Genomic DNA, 22,835 nt, shown 5'->3' with positions numbered 1-22,835 from the left:
GTTGGTGACACAATTTCTCACATTATGAAATGTTCAAATTTGCTGAAAAAGTCAACACTTTCCATGTGGTGCACTTACTTTGTCACACAATTTCTTCTTCTTCTTCCTCCTCTTCATCTCTTTTCCTCTTCTCTCTCTGGGGTTTGTTGATGTCCCTGCTCAACCTTCTCCATTCAGCTCGGTCCTACACCTCCTCGCCACTCAGACCCTCATCCTTCAGATCATCTTTTAGTTTTATCCATCCACCTCAGCTTTGGCCTCCCTCGCTTTCTCTTCCTCCTGAACTTCCATTCCCATCACTCTTTCGCCCACATCTTCATCGTCTCGCTTCATTACATGTCCACACCACTTCAGTCTACTTTCCTGTACTCTCCTAGATATCTCTCCTGCTTTTGTTGCACCTCTGATTGTCTTCTTTCTTATTCTGTCCTTTTTTTCCCCCCCTAACTCCACTACTCTACTGTCCAGACCCGGGGGGTTGGGGGCTTGGCTTATCAAACCAGCCCAAGTTGGTGGTGGTCCCAAGTCAAGATAAATAGAGAGGGTTAGTGTAGAGGGGGGTATCTGGCTATAAAGTTTTAGCCAAAACCTGAATGATGGAATCAGTCCAATCAGCTTCGGAAAATGCTTAAAATCAATACTAAAATTTAAACATTTTTAATATTTGTACTTTTGAATTTGTGAATTCTAAAATTATCTAGGACATTTTTATTTAAGCAAACTTCTTTAAAGGTGTTTTTTGTAACAACATGCTTTTACATTTGCAATTATAAGATTTATATTTGCATCATTGGCTGGTAAAAACATTACTAAAGAATTGTAGCGGTCCGGTGCCGCTAAGATTCACACCGTCAAGATGATGGTGATTTATTTATTTCCGTAGAGGGATGCCCCCAGCCTTGGCCCGACCCGCACACCCTCAAAAACAGAGACAAAATACAGGCACAATGGGAGCTAACAACAATTAAGAATATAATGAAATTAAATAACATAAATGAAAACAATAATACCACCCCTGTACTCCTACGGCGATATTACATTAAACATATAAACACAAACAACTCCACACAGCAAAGTCCATGGAAACAACACCGGATTCAATGAAAGATGACGATAGTGAGTCCAGAGATCTGTACGCTGAAAGGGAATGTAAAAACAGTCCTACCAGTAGACACTGTAAGGGTGAAGACGGAAAAGGAGCGCTCCTTTTCTTGCGGGGAAGCCAATGAATCCACAATCAGTCCTTAGAGCACAGTTAGACAGAAGACGATCCAGACCCCAACAACGACACAATCCAGAACACAAAGACTAAATGCGGCTTAATCAACAGGAGGAAATCCGACAAGTAAACGGAACACAAAATACAACAACAACAAAAAAAAAAACCACCTCTCTTCTCCCTTGGACACCTGCCCTCCTTTTAAACCCCTCTGACCACCTTTGACCCCAACAGCCCCTGCAGGAATTGCTGGGAGATGCAGTTTTAACTAATAGTAGCACTGCTACAGAATTATATTTAATGGATGAGTCAAATTGATTGAAATTTTAAATTCCGCAGACTCCTCCTGCTTTAATTGTTAAAGTCTGTTCCTTTCTTTAAGTGTGTCCCAACTTCAAGGCTTCCTGTGTAAAAATCATTTTTGTCGGTTTTACATTAATCCAGGATTCAAGAACTCTTGTAAATATACCATTTTTTCTGTTTTTAGTGCATCTTACACGAGTGATCAGTCTTTGTTATTATCTGACGTGTGTACAAATCCAGAATGAGAAAATCTGCTGGACTGGTGTTACTTGCAACCAAGAGACTGCATTGCATTCGCCAATGTGCCATTCAAGAACATGATATACTGTATGCTGGATGTGCTTCCACTACTCTCGTCACACATTAGGAGTTATACTAATAAGTGTCAGATTACCTTCAAAACCCAAACAACTGATAGAAATGAAGTGCCTGTAGATTCATATTCAGAATGCTGTTTGGTCCATTCTGATATAACTGCATGACTGTTGAGTTTCAGTACATGTTATACTACAAGAGAGGCATGCTTTGTGCTTTAAAGTGTCAAAACACAACACTAAATTAATTTTATTTTTGTATTACCAAGTGGTGAAGCTCATTTCATCGCCGTTGTAGACAAGCCAAAGAGCCACTTAGTTTGAAACACAATCCCATTGTTACATGCTGCAACTTTTCTTAGCACTGTCCCTATGCAGTTTCCTTCCAAATTCCACAGATGTGGACAGAGTTGCTGGTCCTCTTACAGCTCATGTAAAAAGTGCTGTCAGTCTCCTGAAAAGTGAAGAAAGGAACAGCAATTGTCTCCTGTGTACTTGCATGCCTTCGACATGTCATCGAGTAAAGCAAGGCAAGTGTGAAAAAAGATCAAATATTGCTTATTCTACAAAGATCTTCTAAAATGACCAGGACACATTGGTTTGTACCCCTAGAAAAATATCCTGAAGACTTGGACTTGGGTGATTTGCCAAACCAGCTGTTTTGTTTCATTAGTATCACACATGTCTCTTATCGTGCTATCAGTCATTCAGCCTTGAATCAAAACTCTAAAGCAAAGTCAGCTTTTTGTTAAGCATGGAATCAACAATGGTGGGTGTCAGTGACTTTTGTCAGTTTCAGGTAATTTCAGAGACAGTTGTGGGTTCTTCTTTCTTTGTGGGAGGGGTACCAACACATGGTAACCCTGACATCGCTTAGAAAATAGTAGATGTTCTCATTCTGGATTTGTATTTAAAACTGAAGTGCATTTACAACTGAAACCAGGACGCACTTCTTTGCACAAAGAGTTGGGGGTCTCAGGAACAAACAATACCGAGATATGAAGTTGAAGCAGAAACCTGGACAACCTTTAAGAAGCATTTGGATGAGATAGAAGGACAGCTTAGTTATTAGCTACACAAATGGGCTTGATGGACTGAATTTTCTCCTCTCGTTTTGTCAAATTTCCTGTGTTCTAAATGGATGGATATCTGTGTAGGACGATTTAGGTTTAGGTTTTTATTTATTTATATAGCACATATAAAACAACTAGCGAGATAAAGAATTATTAAAAAGGAAAAACAAAAAGAAAACATTATATGTACATGAAGACACATATACTAACGCACAAACATAAATACCTTATATAAAATTATCTTACATATAAACATCTACACGTGGAAGTATGTATGTAAGTCCAGCCTGGAATTGAGAGGTGGAGTCGGGTTAAGGGCTCCACCTCCGAGGAAACAGAAAACTCACTTAGCCGCAAATAACACAAGCATGGCGAGTACGTTGGCAAAATGAAAAACCTCGCAAGAAGACAAAGTCGCTTAGCCGCTAACATTGGAAAAACGGTATCCCTTTTACTTTTCCTACCGCCACTAATGCACAAGCGATGTCAGCACATCGGCAAAACTAATCCTCCTAGGAGAGAGATGCCCAGAGTGGCTCCTTTCAATTACCTGACATTCTACTGTATATTTCAGTTTTTATTTCTAACAGTTTCTATAGTTTCTAGGACCCTGGGTTTTTTACAACACGGGTTTACATGGCTAGTGTAAAATAAAAGTGCATACCTAAGATGAACACAGTATAAACAATATACAGTACACCCCCAAAATTCTCGGAGCACCCGCGAATTGTGAAAAACCGCGATTTTTGGATGTGGTTAAAAAAATACCTTTTTAAATGCCTATTTTTATAGTTTAATCCCTAAATACTGTATGCCCCCAAAGCACTTTAAATTTGTTGCAAACTCAGCTTAACACATTAATACATTACCTAAAAACAAAATGTAAAGGTAAACCCGTCTACTGTACAGTACAGTACTGTACTGCTATGTCTCCTACGGTGCTAGAATGTAAAATACCGATGTTACCGCTATACGTACTGTAATTCATGCAAGCGCGTTTTCTTTGGTATGCGCTGTCGTTTTGTTTGTTATAAGTAGAGTAAATACATAATAATTTTATTTAATTAAAATACAGTAAAATGTATGGGTACTCTCCAATGATGAATGATATTGATGATGATGATGAAGTAGCTGTGCAGTACGATGCAGAGAATTTAAAACTCCTCGGGTGGCGCCTCTTCTTCAGGAGGAGTCGTATCTTTGGACGGGTCTTCTTCTGGTGGGGTTTCGTGTTTGCTTTTCTTTATAGGTTTCAGGAACATTGTGATGGGAAGTTTCTACATTGTCTCCTGTAGCGAACTGCTGGTACAATTTCCGTGCTTTCTCACGGATGATGTTACCGTCCAAGGGGATGTTCTTCTTCCTGCAGTAAGGCAGATTCCATCCTGACGATATTTTCATTCCTTACAGTCATTACCTTTTTGGCACAGAAACGGTACTCCAGGTCGCTGCTTTGTTCTTCTTTATGTAGCGTGCGGTGCTTTCATTAATGCCATAGTGGCGCGCTACTGCAGCATAACTTTTTAGTTCCCGGAGCAAATCCAGTAGTTCAGCCTTCTCCTGGAGTGTTTTAAACTTCTTCTGGCGCTTAGGCTCAGTGCCAGAAGCCTTAGAAGGTGCAGGGTGTTTCGGTGATATCTTGTGCGTTTAAGAATAACAAAATGAATACAATAACAAAATGAAAAACACGAGGACTCTCAGCTGGAGATGCGTCACTGGGCAGCAGTCAGTCAGCAGCAAGGAGAAATGAATAACGCTCTCGGATTGGCTACTTTCACCATCCCAAACCACATTTCCCTCAGCAGTTGCTTCCTGTTCTGCTCTACAGCACAGTTTTGCCACAAAAAAAGCCAAAAAAATTGTGGAGGATGTTTGCGCTTTCCACTAACAATTAATAGTTAGGTTCTAAGGAAATATCCACAAACGACTGAGTCCACAAACCCTGAATCGTGACTTTGCAGGGGTCTACTGTACACAGAAAGATCTAACCACTCAAATTTATAAGCTAAAAATCAAGTGAATTCTTTTTTACCATAAACTTAAAACTATGAAGTGTGGGAGCTGACCTGATTACGCAGGGCAAACAATTTAGGACCAGCCACCGCAAAAGCACGATCGCCCCTCAGCTCCAACAGTGTGCATGGGACAGTAAGCAATAACTGATGTGAAGACCTCAGCTGCCTGGCTGATGAATATGAAACAATAAGATCAGCTAAGTATGGTGGAGCTGACCCATGTAGGGCTTTGAAAACATACACTAAAATCTTAAAATTCACCCTATAACTAACAGGGAACCAACGAAGAGAGGCCAACACCGGAGCGATGTGATTCATTTTATTGCTGCTGATCAGAACTCTAGCAGCTGCATTCTGCACCATTTGGAGGCGAGACCATGTAGTACGGGATATCTCAACATATGGGACATAACAAAAGCTTGAATGAGCTTTTGTAGGTCATTGAATGACAAAAATGGTTTGGGTTTATTGATCACCTTGAGGTAGAAAAAAAACTGTTCTTTATCACAGCATTGATCTGTTTGTCAAATTTAAATTTGAATTCAAGATCACCCCGAGATTTTTAGCACATGGCTTTAAGTACCGGACAAGTGAACCCAGTGTGCTAGCAATGTTTCGGTTAACAGTAGGTTGACCAAATAGAATGACTTCAGTTTTTTGCCATCTACAAATGAAACAGTTATAACTTGTGTGTAATCAGTGACGTCATGCACTCTCAAACCATGCTTGATTCTATTGGTGAGCTAACTCCAAAAGGGGTGTTTTGCCCCCTACTCTTTTTTTATTTTTTTATTATTTATTTATTTATTTTTTTAAATGATGAGTGTGGTATAGCAGGTCCACGGCTACAACAAAATATGGCCAGGTTTAAAATCCGTATAGCCGTGTCGTTCTCCGTGGGCACGATTGCACGACCGTGGGGAGTTAATGAGGTAGTTGGAGCGAGTTGCACCTGCACGTGCGGGTGCGATCATTCTCAATTGCTTCGTTGGCTTCCTGCGGCATGTGATGAAGAGATGGGTGTGTATATATACGGGCCGGCACAAGGGGAGAGAAGAGAGATACAAAAAAGAGAGAAAAGATAGAACCGAAGGAGGTTGAAGGACGGAAAAAAGTCATGGGAGATGATCCAGACACCAGGAAGAAGAAAGTAGCACAAGCTGGGGCTCCAGATGGGAGCGCAGGTTGAGGCGCTCTAGTGGCTGGTTCACCCCACTGACTAAGCGTGTAGAGTGGGGCGAGCGAGACGTAAGACCTCCCAGTGGTTCCAAGGAATGACTGCATGAGTGCGAAGGACGACAGGAGGTGTGCCAACCTCAGACGGTCTGGCTGCGCAGTGTGGCGGCAGCCAAGACGGGGTTCGGCAGAATGGAGTTTGTGCTGCAGTGGTTCTGCCAGCAACACCTGTGATGGGTGAGCCGGGGAGACAGAAGGTGGTGGGCTGCGATCGGGTGAAGAGAAGACTGCATTTTAACCTCTATTTTAACAGATTTATTTATTATGGATTTTATCTCCACGGTTCAATGATTTTATGGATTTGTTTTTTTTTTTATTTTACTTTGTTTGTTTTGTTTTGTTTTTTAATAAAAGCACCCGAGTATTTTACACCATACCCAGGTGTCAATGAGATTTGTCCTCATTTGTGAGCTCATCTCGGTCTTAACTATCAACGGTGTTGGTTCAGCAAACTCCCATGTGGGAAGAGGGAGTCTGTAGGGGTCCGGCATCATCACAATGAGCATGATTTCAACAGTCGTGCACTGAAATTTTCATTTCTAGGCATGACTTCTGTAGATTTTCTTTACGAGAAGTGCTATAGCTCTGTGAGCCATTTTTACTTATACCTTCCGAAATAAAACATCTACTTGAAGTCACTCATCAGTGTGGTACTGACACTGTCAAAAAGCTAGTAGCATTATATTTTTGGCATTTTGGTATGAAAAAAGCAGTCCTTGTGACTTCCCTACTTGTAGATTTGATTTTAAATGAGTAAATTGACCATTCTTTTCCCCCAGTTTACACTCAATAACACATAATGAGAAACTGAAAGCAAATTTACAAACTGAAAGCTTTGCAAATGTATTAAAAATTCCACAGTGATATCTCTCATTTATATAAGTATTTAGACCATTTGCTGTGACACAGTAAAGTGTGCAGATAGTGAAGAAGTCTGAGTACTTTCTGAATCCACTTTATATGCTATATGTACCAGGCAATTTGAAGTTTAAAAAAAACAAAACAGTAAATACAACTTTAGTAGTAATAATTCTTTGCATTTATATAGCACTTTTCTCACTAATCAAAGCGCTCACTTTGATAGAAAACAACCTTTTAACAGTGGAGTTTTTAAAGAAAATATTAATGTAAAGTTAGGATTTATTTGAAGCTCTAAAAATGTAAATCCATATTACTAACTGAGAATGATAAACCGGATATGGACGCAGGTACATGGCATGCCCATGGACGCAGGAGACATAGTGCGCAGGCGCCGACAGCGAGTGAAGTCTGATCCACCGAGAACGAAGGAGTCACAGCTCAATAATGAAGGAGCTCAACTAACATAAATAAGAAATGAGGCAACGCGCCCATAGGTAACCACACAGCCACACAATAAAGAGGATACACCACCAAAACCGAAAGAGCTCAACTAACGGAAATACGAAATAAAGCAACGAGCACAGACAATACGGAACCCTAACCATCCACACTACACAGCATAGTCACACCCGACATAGTACGGAAGGTACATGCGCCTACAACGCGCGTCTAACACACCGCAGGCAGACCCCCGAGATGGTACAGACGCCCCAGAGATACGGACTCCACAGCATATGTGAATCACATTACAGTAATACAATAATATGAGTACTCACAGACAAAACAAACACAACAGGCTTCGGCGTCACGCCCCACAATCAAACCGGAGAGAGTACGGCGTCCCCAAACGTCCACAAAACACAGCATAGTCAAACCGAGATAGTACGGAGAGCGCATGCGCCTACAATGACTACCACATGAAACACACACACGGCACCGGAGGTATAATATTAGCTCAACTAACGTAAATAAGCGCCTACAACGCGTCACGGCTCAAAAACAAAGGAGCTCAACTAACGTAAATAAGAAATGAGGCAACGCGCCCATAGGTAACGACACAGCCACACAAAAAAAAGGATTCAGCCCCCCGCCCCAGAGTGAAACGGGAAAAAGTACGGAGTCCACAAAGGTCCACCATACACAGCATAATAGTACGGAAGGCGCGAGTTAGTACAAGAGCCGAAGGCACCTACAACGCGTAATAAGAATAAACGAACGCTCCGTTTTAAACATACGTCATCCTCACACGTCCAAACTATACAGCATAAGTGAATCACATTACAGTGATGCATTATTAACAGTACAACCACAGAAACCGCTCCGTATTAACAGTAAGTGCAATTATTCATATTACTAACGGTAAACAACGGAGAACTAATGGAGTCACGATCACGGCTCCAAAACTATACAGCTCCACAGGCGCCTACAACGCGCGTCTGAAACTGCGGAAGCAAAGCAGGCACGCATTCTGTAATGAGTCCACTATTAGTGAACATTCATTAGGAGTAATGAATATACTTCCTTTGTTTGTCATCTACACCTTTACACTCCAATATATCTCATACATTCATCAATGTATTTCGGTTTACCCAACACCGGGGGTAGGCGAGCGAAGCGAGCAGGGGGCAGAGCCCCCTTGTAAATAAGTAAAAGTCAATGTGTCATTTGCAAAGGTTTGGGCACCCAGTTGAAATGTCTGAAAACTCTAAACCGGTAGGCTTGTCAAGAATTATCAATAGGAACTGACAGCTGAACATGCTAAACTACGTTTCCTTTTTCCTTTTTACGTGTACAGATTTGCATGTTTTGTGTTTTACATTTAAATGCATCCCACTAATTTGTAGCATGCCGATCAAAGGTTTTTTTTCTGTACTAGTAGAAAAAATTTTATACGCTATACCAGGTTTCAGTTTGTTGATTGCTCACTTCTGCTTAAAAGGTGGACCAAACCAAAAATGACGTCCAAATATCAAACTAACACTTTTATGTGGCTGTGGGCCTTAATCATTAGGCATTCACTTCAGCCTCAGACCCACTAACTGTACTGTATGTTTGCATTTGCTAGAGCTGCATGATGCTGTCAAGTTAGCACAGGCCAAAATCTGTAATGAATGTTTCCAGCACCTTGCTGAATCAATAAAGGGTAAGAAATTAGACGGGCCAAAAGGAGTCCTGCCTGGTACTAGAGAGGTGGACCAGGAGCACTGCTGGCTTCAGCACTTATTAGAGTCTTAGCCCCCGGTCCCATTAAAGCCTCATTATATTAGTTTGTATGTAACACTAGGAGGGTGTCCCATACAATATTTGCTCTGTCGACAATAGGGTGGGGATAGGGGGTCCCCCATGACGTTTTTACACAGTCTACAAGCATTTTCAGAACACTAAATGAACAGAACAAGGGCCGGACTATCTAAAATCAGGGGCCAGATCATTGGATGGGTAGGCGGGAGGGATTCCGATTGATCAGGACCCCTCCTCCCCAATGGCGCCAATGAGGTGAACCTAATATAGTGGACCCTGAGTGTATGCTAACATTCACAGTAAGCCACAGAGCTAAAGTAACAAAAAGGGCAGTTTAATGAGAAAACCTCCAGTACAGTCATTAGTATGATATTTATGAGCTGCTCACCCAGCCACTTCAGCATGAAAGTCCTCGGAAGTTCACCGCCAAATTAGATACGGGAGCCAGAAGAAACATCACAAAAAAACCACAGAGACTGAATTCATAACGGCAACATTCAAGGGAAGAAATGAAAATAAACACTTTTAAAAGGGGACTTGTGACGCAGTAGTTCCTATGAATTAACTTTTACGGCTTCAAAATCAAACAGGTGTACGCCATTTCAACGCAAGGAGAACAAAATCCACTCAGTATTTAATGGCTTTCTTTAATTAACGTTTTTCATTGGCATCACTAGACTTGTTGCCGAGTTGCTTGCACTTGCTGAAGGGGCTGCTGTAGTATTTGCGATGTGTTTTCAACGGCATGCCTTTCAGCCGTTAAACTTTAAATATGCTGCCAGAAGTAAAGTAAAGGGGACCATTGTTATAAAATTGTTGAACCCTGGTTTTCCAAGCTCAGTTGTGGTCCTCTCACTGTGGTTACTGATTTTTCTTATTAATCAGTCATGAGAGCTGCAGCAACAGTAGCTGAAGACATCACTTTACTGGATATGCTGTTCAATATGTAGTGCATCAGCCCAGAAACACCCAGTTTGATATAGATACAGTGCCCACCACTATTACTGCCACCCCTTGTGCAAATTAGTAAGAAGGGTTAGAAAGATCTCCCTGTTTCCTGAAGATCCGTCATCTTGTACTGAAACAATGAGAAACATCTGACTTTTAATTGAAACAAGTTCATTCAAAGAAAAACAAAGCCCTCATCAAGAAATAAATATTTTTAACAAAAACAAATGTGCCACAATTGTTGGCACCCCTGCATTTTAATTCTTTGTACAACTTCCCTTTGCCAGTATAACAGCACAGTATAACCTTTTATAAGGTTGGAGAATACAGAGCATGGCATCTGCAACCACCATTCTTCTTTCCATAATCTCTCCAGATTATCCAGGGTCCTCGGCCCCCTCCTGTGTACTCTCCTCTTCAGCTTACTCCACAGGTCTTCAATAGGGTTCAGGTCAGGGGACTGAGATGACCACAGCAAAACGTTGATTTTGTGGTCAGTTAACCATTGTAGGGTTGATTTGGACTTGTGTTTCAGATTATTATCCTGCTGGAAGAACCAGTGACGACCCAGTTTTAGTTTCTTGGCTCAGGCGGCCAAGTTTTGATTTAAAATCTCCTGATATTTCATGGAATCCGTGGTGCCATGTACCCTAGAGGAAAAACAGCCCCACAACCTCACTGAACCTGCACCATATTTCACAGTTAGGACAAGGTTCTTTTCATTATAGCTATCCTTCAATTTTTGTTTCATCAGATCGTAGAACACGGTTCCAGTCAAAGTTGTAGTAACATTTTACAAACTCCAGGGGCCTCATGTATAATCGGTGCTTACGCACAGAAATGTTGCGTAAGAACGTTTCCACGTTCAAATTGCGATGTATAAAACCTACACTTGGCGTAAAGCCACGCACTTTTCCACGGTACCTCATACCCTGTCGTACGCAAGTTCTGCAGACTGGCAGCACCCAGCGTCAAAGCAGTGCTACTGTTCCTGTGTGGTTACCCTTTCTTAGATCCACATCCACAACGGCGGCTTTATCAAATACACTGAAATTAACCGCATATCGTTCATAAATTTAATGCATCTGATTGTAATTAACCTGTAACAATATAATGGTCCACAGAATGGTCAAATTATTCTAAATACCATAACTGCTTTAGCGTTGTTACTCTCACTGCACCTCCTTCTTCTTCTTTCAGCTGATCCCGTTAGGGGTTGCCACAGCGGATCATTTTTTTCCATATTACTCGCACTGCACCACTCGGAGTATTTATATCACTGTATCTGAGTGTGAATCACAGATCTACAACGATTGGAAAGAGAATTATTGGTATACAGCATCTAGAACTCGCTGCCTCAGCCATTCGCTATTTGAACTGCTTTCATCTGATCAACGCTTCACAGCCTTTCCTGTACTGACCTCGCGGTTCACAAACAGTTTCATCCCAAGAACTATACACGCACTCAATCAGTCCATCAAGTGCTCCTTGTAGAACTGTTTGTACTTACAGTATAAGTACAATTACCTCACTGTAAACTTGCGATACAGTTATAATATTGCACAACCTGAGCCACTTTATAAAGCACGTATTTACATATGATGACGATATAATATTTAAGGTGAAATGCAGCAAAATATGTTGATTATATTATACAGATAAAACTTTAACTTTAACTACACGGTGCCGCAGCGCTAGCGAGCTTGAGCTTTGTTCACGGTTTGTTCCTACCTCGCGCTGTTTTCATGCTGTGGCTGGCGCGACACTGGAAGGATAGATGGATAGAATAATTAAACATTACGAAGATATTTCAATGTTCCTTAAAAGTTTTGAAGATTCTGCGTTCTAAGCTTACAAATGGCTTAACGTCTATTACAGAGCTGATTGTGTGGCAATTGGGTATTTGGAGAAAGAAAAGTAAGGACAGGAATTGGAGGTTAGTACGTTTGAAAGAGACAGTACTTCTGTAATAAAGCATTTCATTGAAGGTCGCACATGACGCAGCAAGCATCTTGTGTAAGACATGAACAATCACTGCGCCACCGTGTTCCCATGTTTAATAACATGCTTTAACTCATATCATCATGAAAATGATATCACATATACTTCTCAGTATTTTAATTACTCAGAGAGCTGTAATATTACGAACGTAATGGATTCTGTGTCCTGTCGGAGGAAGAGCACGTAGTGATTCACACACACAGAGCACATAGAAGATCAAATACAAAACAAAGCATTTAATGTGCTACTTTAGTTACGATGGGATTTGAGAAACTAGTAAATTAAACAATTTTAAGATGAAGTTTATGATGTTCTACTTTAATGACAAAATAATCTACGTGATTAAAGTGGAAATTTCGAGATTAAAGTTGACATTTCGTGCTTTTTTCACACTGTGTGCCTTTTTTTCCACTGTACCCTAATAAGCTTTCATATGACACTCAGACGGTGGGCTACGAGTCACCTTTTCACGTCGACTTTGATATTTGACAACTTCTTTTTTATTTCGGGCACTGTGCGACTTTGTGAACTTGAACTTTCGAGTTTCTCCGACACGCTATGTCACTCGATCAACTTCCTTTTGTTGCTTATATAACTGTTTAAACCAACAAATAGTACGTTTTTCTTTGCCTCCATTTGGTATTCGCTGAAATTCTTCTATTTTTCCTCATACTTTTGCCATTGCCTTTTCACAGAACGCTAGGCTTAAGGGCTATTTATATTGATTTGCATATTCAAAGAGGTGTAATTCTGGGAGGAGTTGGGGCGGGAGAGCAAGCGCGTGCACGTGCGTTTATTTCCACGCTGAGCGGGATTTATGTAGCGGAAGAACGTGGAAGTTGGCGAATGCACAGATTCCTGCATCTGGATTTTTCTGTGCGTAAGCACATTATGGCTTTTGTGCTTACGTCATGTTATAGTGCGAATTCTAAGCACGGCGTTATGCATGAGGCCCCAGGTGCTTAAGTTTGTGGAGAAGCGACGGAAAAGGCTTCTTTCTGGCATACCTTCCAAATCATCTGTTGGCATGGAGATGCCCTCTGATGGTGGTTCTGGAGACTTGATAACCCCAGCATTTTACTTTTTCTTTCAATTCCCCAACAGAGTGATCCTTGAAGATATTATTGCCTCTCTTGCCATCCTTCTCAATGTACGTGAAGGTCAAAAAAACATGGGTCCTCTTCCAGGCAAGTTTGTCACAGTTCCAGTTGATGACCACATTTTTGTTATTGCCCTAACTGTAGAAATGGGCATTTTCAGGCAAGAAGCTATTCTTTTAAAACCATTTCCTGAGTTATGAAGGACAACACAATGTCTCCCTCATTTGGATTGAGTCTTCTCTTTTCTTTGCCATGATGATGGTTGGCTAAGGAAATTTGGTTCTGTGTCTCCACACATTTGTATCCCAGTTAATCAGGAAGTCATTGATTTCAGCTGGAAGTTCCCATACACTCCAATCCAACTTAACAATGTCCAATTTAAATGGGAATGGCGCAAGGCAGGAAACAAACCCCGGGCAGGGTGCCACCCCACCGCAGAGTTAAGCTAAATGACCCCTTTTATTGGCTGACTAAAAAGATTACAATATGCAAGCTTTCGAGGCAACTCAGGCCCCTTCTTGACATCTCACCTGAAAAAGGGGGCCTGAGTTGCATGTTGTAATCTTTTTAGTCAGCCAATAAAAGGGGTCATTCTGCTTGACTTCTCACCATTGCATCAGATAGCGTTTGACCTCCTAAATAAGGTGTCGACTCACTTGTGATCAAGTAGAATTGAGACACATCACTGTGTGCCCTCAGCAGAGCTTGCCACAGAGTCGCCGAGATGAAAGTGTGTAGAGTATCGCGTGTCCTCTTCTAGTTATCATCGGGTATTTGGCACTCTGCTCCTGGAGCTCTGATTGGTTAAACAAACCACTTAGTTATTGCAGATGTGCCGGTGCACAAACACAGCTGTTGTTGACCCTTATGATTCCCCCCCCCCCCCCCCCCCCAGAAAAATATATCTGCGCTATGAATGAAGTCACACCGTGCACATGGGACGTTTATCATTACATCAAGATTGCTTGAAAGTAGAATTTACTGCATGAATTGCGTTAACCGATCTGGAGCTTGAAATAAAATAACTAAGAATCCTATGATTCAGCACAAAGCCAACACGCCATGAGTGTGGAAACGTCTTTATAGTCACAGTCTGCATCCACTGGACTAATTCACCTCATAATTTTGAACACTTCACTCATTTCTCCTCTTCATCTCCATTTGCTTTAGTGAAAATATCTTTCTTTTCTTTGTCCTGGCGTTTGTCCTGCGTAGATGCAGGGTCTGCATGTTTGCTCGCCTTTTTCTACTTGACCCGATGTTGATGTGTCACATGTCTTCTCTTAACCTGTCCATCCAACGCTTCTTTGGCCATCCGCGTGGTCGTCTTCCATAAAAACCTAAGGCATAAGGCCATCTTAGCCACAGAATTTTTGTTGCTTCTGAGCACGTGGCCATACCATCGTAGGTGTGCCTGTCACATCATCTCAGTGATCGCTGTCACTCCCATCATTTTCTACAAGTCCTCTTTGTTAGTGACATGGTCCAAACACATTAGTCCGAGTATCCACCGGAGCATCCGCACCTCCACATTGTGCAGCGTTCATTCGTTTTTCACAATCGCCTATACAGGGCCACTGGCCATGCCACCATCTTGTATATTTTAGCCTAGAGGTGTATTGGACATCTTGCAATCACAGAGGACCCCTGTCACAGTTGTCAGGGCAAGTGTCACCACCAGCACTCAACATGGATCCCAGATACCTGAACTTTGTTCCAACTGGCTATGAACTTCCTACTGTTAATCAGGGCATTGCCTTGGAATCTTTTGATCTTGTCTCACTTTCACAGTTAACAAGAACTATTGACACCCTTAAACCTCCTCTCAGTCCTCTTGATATTGTACCACCACGCCTCGTAGTGGAAGCCTTTGACGTTTTGGGTCCACCTTTACTAGCCATTATCAGTAGTTCTGTTAGTGTGGGAGTTGTGCCCTCATTTTTTTAAACATTCTGTGGTGCATCCCTGTCTAAAAAAGGCAGAGTTTTAGCCAATTTTTGCCCAATTTCCCAATTGCCATTTCTGGCTAAAATGTTACAACCCCAAATCAGAAAAAGTTGGGACAGTGTGGAAAATGTGAATAAAAAAAGAAAAAAGCAAGTTATAAATTCTCCTCCAATTTTATTTCATTGCAGACAGTATGAACACAAAATAATTCATGTTTTGTTTTGTCAACATCATTTGATTTGTAAATAAATATCCATTCTTGCCATTCAGGCTTGCAACACATTCCAATAAAAGTTGGGATGGGGGCAATTAAGGGGTAGTAATGAGGTTTAATAACTAAATAATGATGTGATTTGAAACTGGTGATGTTAACAGGCGATTGCAATCATGATTCGGTACAAAAGCAGCATCGAGGAAAGGCCTACTCCTTTAGGAGCAAAGATGGGCAGAGGATCGCCAGTTTGCCACCAAGTGCGGGCAGAAATCTTTGAAATGATGAAGAAAAACGTTTCTCAAAGACAGATAGGAAGAGATTTGGGCATTTCTCCCTCTACAGTGCATAACATAGTGAAAAGAATCAGGGAGTCTGGAGAAATTACCATGCGCAAAGGCCAAGGGCGCAAACCTAAACTGAATGGCGGTGATCTCCGAGCCCTAAGACGGCACTGCATTAAAAACCGTCGTTCATCAATAAATGATATAACTGCGTGGGCTCAGGACTACTTCAGGAAGTCACTCTCAAGCACTGCAGTACGTAGTTACATTAGGAAATGCCAGCTAAAACTGTACTGTGCCAAAAGGAAGCCCTACATAAATAGTGTCCAGAAGCGCCGTCGACTTCTCTGGGCTCGGAGGCATCTGGGATGGTCCATTGTGCAGTGGAAACGTGTATTGTGGTCAGACGAATCGGTTTTTCACATCTTTTTTGGAAGAAATGGACGCCGTGTGCTGCGGACCAAAGAGGAAAAGGACCATCCAGACTGTTACCAGATACAAGTCCAAAAGCCAGGGTCTGTCATGGTATGGAGTTGTGTCAGTGCCTTCAGCAAAGGTAACTTGCACTTCTGCGATGGCACCATCAATGCTGAGAAGTATATCTCAGTTTTGGAGGAACAAATGCTGCCTTCAAGACGACGTCTTTTCCAGGGACGCCCATGCTTATTTCAGCAAGACAATGCCAAACCACATACTGCGCGCATAACAAAGGCATGGCTGCGTAAGAAGAGGGTGCGGATGCTTGACTGGCCTGCCTGTAGCCCTGATTTGTCTCCTACAGAGAATGTTTGGCGCATTTTGAAACGAAAAATGCGCCAACGAAGACCCCGTACTGTTGCGCACCTAAAACGTTGTTTGCAGGAAGAATGGGACAAACTAACACCTGCAACACTTAGTCACTTGATTTCTTCAATGCCTTAACGTCTTTTAAGTGTTGTTAAAAGACAGGGGAACTGTACAAAGTGGTAAATGCTGTACTGTCCCAACTTTTTTTGAAATGTGTTGCAAGCCTGAATGGCAAGAATGGATATTTATTTACAAATCAAATGATGTTGACAAAAAAAACATGAATTATTTTGTGTTCATACTGTCTGCAATGAAATAAAATTTGAGGAGAATTTATAACTTGCTTTTTTCTTTTTTTATTCACATTTTCCACACTGTCCCAACTTTTTCTGATTTGGGGTTGTAGAAAGAATTATTTATAATCAATTGGTTGCTCACCTTAACTCTAATAATTTATTTGAGATCTACCAATCTGGCTTTAGGTGTTTTCATGGTGTTGAGACGGCCCTCCTGAAAGTATTCAGTGACATCTCTATTATTACGGACTCAGGTGATGCGGCAGTCCTTCTCCTCCTTGACCTGTCCGCTGCCTTTGACACTATTGACCATGAGATATTGCTGATGTGGCTTGAACATCTTGTTGGGCTTAAAGGGGCTGCTCTTAACTGGTTCAGGTCATATTTAACTGGTAGACACTTTTCAGTGACTTTAAATTCCTCATTTTTCGTCTACTGCTCCTCTTAAATATGATGTTCCTCAGGGATCCATTTTGGGTCCTATTGTATTCTCTATATACCTTCACCCTATTGGAGCGATTTTTAGGAAATTTAACATTTCTTTTCACTGCTATGCTGATGATACACAGGTTTATATTCCTGTCTGCAACTCTACAACAAATCAACTCCACAACTGTCTTTCTGAACTTAGATCCTGGATGGCTAATAATTTTCTTGATCTGAATCAAAATAAAATGGAGGTGCTTACAGTGGGTCCATCAGCTAAAGCCCAAATTGGTCTTGGACTTCTCGGCTCTTTCTTTGTCTTTTGCAAACCTCAAGTCCGCAGTCTTGGTGTTACCTTTGACAGTAACCTCTCTTTTGAGAAACATGTTAATTCTGTAGTCAAGAGTTGCTTTTTCCAGCTTCGTCTTTTAGGTAAGATCAAGCCTTTTTTATCTTCTAGAGATCTTGAGAAAGCTACTCCTGCTTTTATCTTTTCTTGCCCTGATTACGGCAACTCGCTGTATTCTGCGATTAGCAAATCCCTGATACGCAGGTTACAGTTTGTCCAGAATGCTGCCGCTCGCTTTCTGGTTGGGGCAAGAAAGTCTGACTCTGTCTCTCCAATATTAGCTTCTTTACACTGGCTGCCTGTCAGTTTTTGAATTGATTTTAAAATCTTGTTGCTAGTTTTTAAATCTTTATATGGGCTTGCTCCTGCCTGTTTATCTGAATTGTGTGTTTTACACCAGCCATCTGGGGTGTTTAGATGTTCTGGTCAGTTGTCTCTTGTTGTCCCTCATACCAAGTGTAAAACCAAGGGGGACAGACAGGGCTTGTGCAGCTGCTGCTCCTCTCCTCGCCTGTGGGACTCTTTACCTCATCACATAAAGGAGTCGTCTACAATTCAAAACGAGATTAAAGACTCATTTCTATTCACTTGCATTCCTTGACCTTCAGTAATACTGATGGTTTCCTCATTGTGATTATGTAACCTTACTTCTATTTATTATTTATTTTATTTATGTTCATTTATTTTATTTCTTCTATTTTTTTTTTCTTCTATTATTGTAAAGCACTTTGGCCACAGCATTCCTATGTTGTTTTAAATGTGCTATAGAAATAAACTGACATTGACGGTGATGGTGCTGTCTGCCTGTCGTCCTCATTCCACACACACCACCTTCATGATGTTTAGCTCCATTTTCATCAAGCCCCGTGGTTTGCACTGCTGCACTTGCTGCTCCAGATCTTGGTGTGTCTCCTTTGAGAGGAAGACGTCAGTGGCGTACAGGAGTGTCCACAGGTGTCAGGATTGGATATCAGCAGTGACCGTGGCCATACTCAGAATAAACAGGGCTGATCCTTGATGGACATACAACTTTAGTGAAAATATAGCAAAATAAAGAAATACAAAATGTTAAGTAATCTTTGAAAACGAGACAAACACTCTATTGCTCTTGAAGGTTTGGCCACTCAACAGTGAAAAATGGTGTCGTGGAGGTTGATTTTGCGCTTTTGTGAATTTCCCATTGGGATTAATAAAGTCTATCTATCTATCTATCTATCTATCTATCTATCTATCTATCTATCTATCTATCTATCTATCTATCTATCTATCTATCTTTTTATTGATTTCCAATAGGAATGGCAATCAGCTCCTTAATTACAGTAAATGGCATTAGCACTTGTGATTTGTTTGTGTAGCTGCCGAAATATAAGGTGTGGTTAAGCACGGGTAAAACGTGTGCCAAGTCCAAAAGTTCGTTTTAAAAATATTTAATAATAATTCTTTGCATTTATATAGCGCTTTTCTCACTACTCAAAGCGCTCAGCAATTGCAGGTTAAGGGCCCAACAGAGCAGAGTCCTTATTGGCATTTATGGGATTCGAACCGACAACCTTCCGATTGCCAGTGCAGATCCCTATCCTCAGAGCCACCAAGTCTGCCTTAGTGTGAGTTAAAAGCAAATAATCCACACAAGAATACAGGAAAAATAGTTACGTAGAATACAGTAATCCCTCCTCGATCGCGGGGATTGCGTTCCAGACCCCCCCGCGAAAGGTGAAAATCCGCAAAGTAGAAACCATATGTTTATATGGTTATTTTTATATTGTCATGCTTGGGTCACAGATTTGCACAGAAACACAGGAGGTTGTAGAGAGACAGGAACGTTATTCAAACACTGCAAACAAACATTTGTCTCTTTTTCAAAAGTTTAAACTGTGCTCCATGACAAGACAGAGATGACAGTTCTGTCTCACAATTAAAAGAATGCAAACATATCTTCCTCTTCAAAGGAGTGCGCGTCAGGAGCAGAGAATGTCAGAGAGAGAGAGAAAAGCAAACAATCAAAAATCAATACGTGCCGTTCGAGCTTTCAAGTATGCGAAGCACCATGCGGGAAGCATATCGCTTGACAAAGCAGCTTCAAGGAAGGGAGCAATGTGAAGGTAGTCTTTCAGCATTTTTTAGAGTAGCATCCGTATCCTCTAGGGGTGCAAACAGCCCCTCTGCTCACACCCCCTCCGTCAGGAGCAGAGAATGTCAGAGAGAGACCGAGAAAAGCAAACAAATCAAAAATCAATACGTGCCGTTCGAGCTTTTAAGTATGCAAAGCACCGTGCGGGAAGCATGTCGCTTGACAAAACAGCCACATGTAAGCCCAGCAAGGTAGGGAGCAATGTGAAGGTAATCTTTCAGAGTTTTTTGAGGAGCAGCCGTATCTTCTAGTGGTGCGAACAGCCCCCGTGCTCACAATATATTTGAGGAGTTTTATTTAATACGTAATATGCGCTGTGGTTGGGTAGCTTCTCAGCCATCTGCCAATAGCGTCCCTTGTATGAAATCAACTGGGCAAACCAACTGAGGAAGCATGTACCAGAAATTAAAAGACCCATTGTCCACAGAAATCCGCGAACCAGCAAAAAATCTGCGATATATATTTAAATATGCTTACATATAAAATCAGTGATAGAATGAAGCCGCGAAAGTCGAAGCGCGATATAGCGAGGGATTACTGTAAAAGGCAAAAAAAAAAGGGAAAATGTATCTTCTCTAAACTTAGCTTTTCTTGAGAAACTTGTTATTTCTGTACTTAAAGATTCTTAGCTTCTTCTTCTGTACGCTTTAAACGTACGGCACAGCACATAAATTAAGTGCCGTTTTCTTACATATTTACTTCACACGCTCAAAAGGTCCATAGGCCGGTTGGCATGTAGGCATGTGCCCAGACACGGTTTAAAACCTTATGCCTTCCACACCTTACACATGGCAAGGCTGTCACTAACTGAAGAATAAGGTTTAGATAGATAGATAGTTTACTCCAAGCTGTTAGAAATGGCAAGAATATACCAATACGAGTCTATTTACGGGGGTTATAGGAACCTCCCATAGGTTATGCATTGTCATCTAATAAATATTCATGCATCTTATAGAACTAGGAAAATGGCTCTTACAGTTTGTATTTAATAAATTGGTTGAAAAGAAAATGTGAAGCCCCTCATATTAAGAGTCACAATTTACAGGAGATAAAAAGTTCTTGTTTTCTTTGAACCTTAAATTCAGATCTTTTGGTTTATTTATTTATTTTATTTTTTTGTCGTTCCACAGGTCAGAATGCATCAACAAGTTTGCCACCGTTTTCGGGACGATGCCGCTGAAGGTGGTAGAGCACAGAGCCGATCCGGTGCTTTATAAAGACGACTTTCCTGAGAAACTTAAGAGCTTCCCCAACATTGGCAGCCTTTGAAGATCAAAGTAACATGAGCGAGCCATTTCTTGACTTGAGAGGACTTTTGGGGTTTCAGATCTCCCCATTTCAGGTGCCGGTAGCGCTATACAGAACTTGGGGGGGACTTGTTTAATGTCACAAGGGGGATGAAATATTTTAATTCTTGCACTGCAGGAAGAAGCCAAGGAGTACATTTCTTTAAAATGTTCGTATGCCGTTCTTTCAGACCAGAAAGAAGAGAAGGCCTTCTGTTGGGACCGTTTTATTAATAAACCTGTATGTAAAGAGATGCAGTCTGGGAAAGCGGAGTTACGCGACATTTCATGTTTTTATTCACTTACTGAACGAGTGCACGATGAGTGAATATGGCAGCTTATCTTTTAATATACATTTTAATTCTTGTTGGTGGGGATAACGTAGCTGGTGGGCAGTCATCCAAGTATGCGATATCTAGACGTCTCTTGTATGTGTTCTCACCACAATGTGTCTGTGTATATACTGTATGTGCGTATGTATATAAAATACTGGGACTGTCACTCAGAGTAGTTGAATATTTATTTGACATGGGGTCTGGACATCGGTGATCAAAAATGCCCATCATACTTGGGGAAACGCCAGAAACGTAAGTGACTTTAGTTTTGTCGTTCTCGAAGATTTTGGACTCTCATTTGATAGCCACACGGATTTTTGTATTACTCATTATTTTTAACTTTGTTATTATTATGTTTGGTGTTGTCACTGGGGAGGAGTAAATTGGTGTTGTGATGATTTTGAACAAAACCGTGATATTCAGTATAACTTGATATATTCTCAAAACACCTTCAGGAGTAAAGAGCGGCACCACATACACTCAGCGGCCACTTTATTAGGTACACCTGTTCAACTTGTAGCGAGTTCCCCTTAAGTTGGATAAGGAGCCCGGAACACACAAAAAAACTCCTGCTCTTAGGAAAATTAAATTCTATTTTGTACGAAACCCGACAGAACCTGAGCCCCAATTTGATGTCCCCAGATGGAGTTGTCTTTATGAATTTATACAAACAAAAAAAAGAAAGAAATAATCACCCCAACAATTATTTAACCAAACAAAAAGAATATATATTATAAATCAAACAAAACATACCCGTCTAAATACACACACACACACACACACATATATATATATATATATACATTTTATATATATATATTCACAGTGCATCACTTTGTCCACATTTTGTTATGTTACAGTCTTATTCCAAAATGGATTAAATTCATTTTTTTCCTCAGAATTCTGCACACAACACCCCATAATGACAACGTGAAAAAAGTTTACTTGAGGTTTTTGCAAATTTATTAAAAATAAAAAAATTGAGAAAGCACATGTACATAAGTATTCACAGCCTTTGCCATGAAGCTCCAAATTGAGCTCAGGTGCATCCTGTTTCTCCTGATCATCCTTGAGATGTTTCTGCAGCTTCATTGGAGTCCACCTGTGGTAAATTCAGTTGACTGGACCTGATTTGGAAAGACACACACCTGTCTATAGAAGGTCCCACAGTTGACAGTTCATGTCAGAGCACAAACCAAGCATGAAGTCAAAGGAATTGTCTGTAGACCTCCGAGACAGGATTGTCTCGAGGCACAAATCTGGGGAAGGTTACAGAAAAATTTCTGCTGCTTTGAAGGTCCCAATGAGCACAGTGGCCTCCATCATCAGTAAGTGGAAGAAGTTCAAAACCACCAGGACTCTTCCTAGAGCTGGCCGGCCATCTAAACTGAGCGATTCGGGGAGAAGGGCCTTAGTCAGGGAGGTGACCAAGAATCCGATGGTCACTCTGTCAGAGCTCCAGAGGTCCTCTGT

General features: G+C 41.2%; 1 protein-coding gene across 1 annotated transcript in view; it reads left to right on the top strand.

Moving 5' to 3' along the window:
• The window catches only part of ext2 (exostosin glycosyltransferase 2), a 319,184-nt gene extending 297,656 nt beyond the window's left edge, over positions 1-21,528 (top strand). Inside the window, exon 15 of the mRNA XM_028796059.2 lies at positions 20,872-21,528. Within this exon, the coding sequence (XP_028651892.1) occupies positions 20,872-21,010 (139 nt within the window). The 3' untranslated portion in view covers positions 21,011-21,528. The remainder of the gene's footprint in view (positions 1-20,871) is intronic.
• Positions 21,529-22,835: the final 1,307 nt, after the last annotated feature.

This window comes from Erpetoichthys calabaricus, chromosome 2 (assembly GCF_900747795.2).
Source record: "Erpetoichthys calabaricus chromosome 2, fErpCal1.3, whole genome shotgun sequence".
Taxonomy (NCBI): domain Eukaryota; kingdom Metazoa; phylum Chordata; class Cladistia; order Polypteriformes; family Polypteridae; genus Erpetoichthys; species Erpetoichthys calabaricus.
Note: the sequence above shows the minus strand (reverse complement) of the source record. Positions and strands in the feature narration are given on the sequence as shown.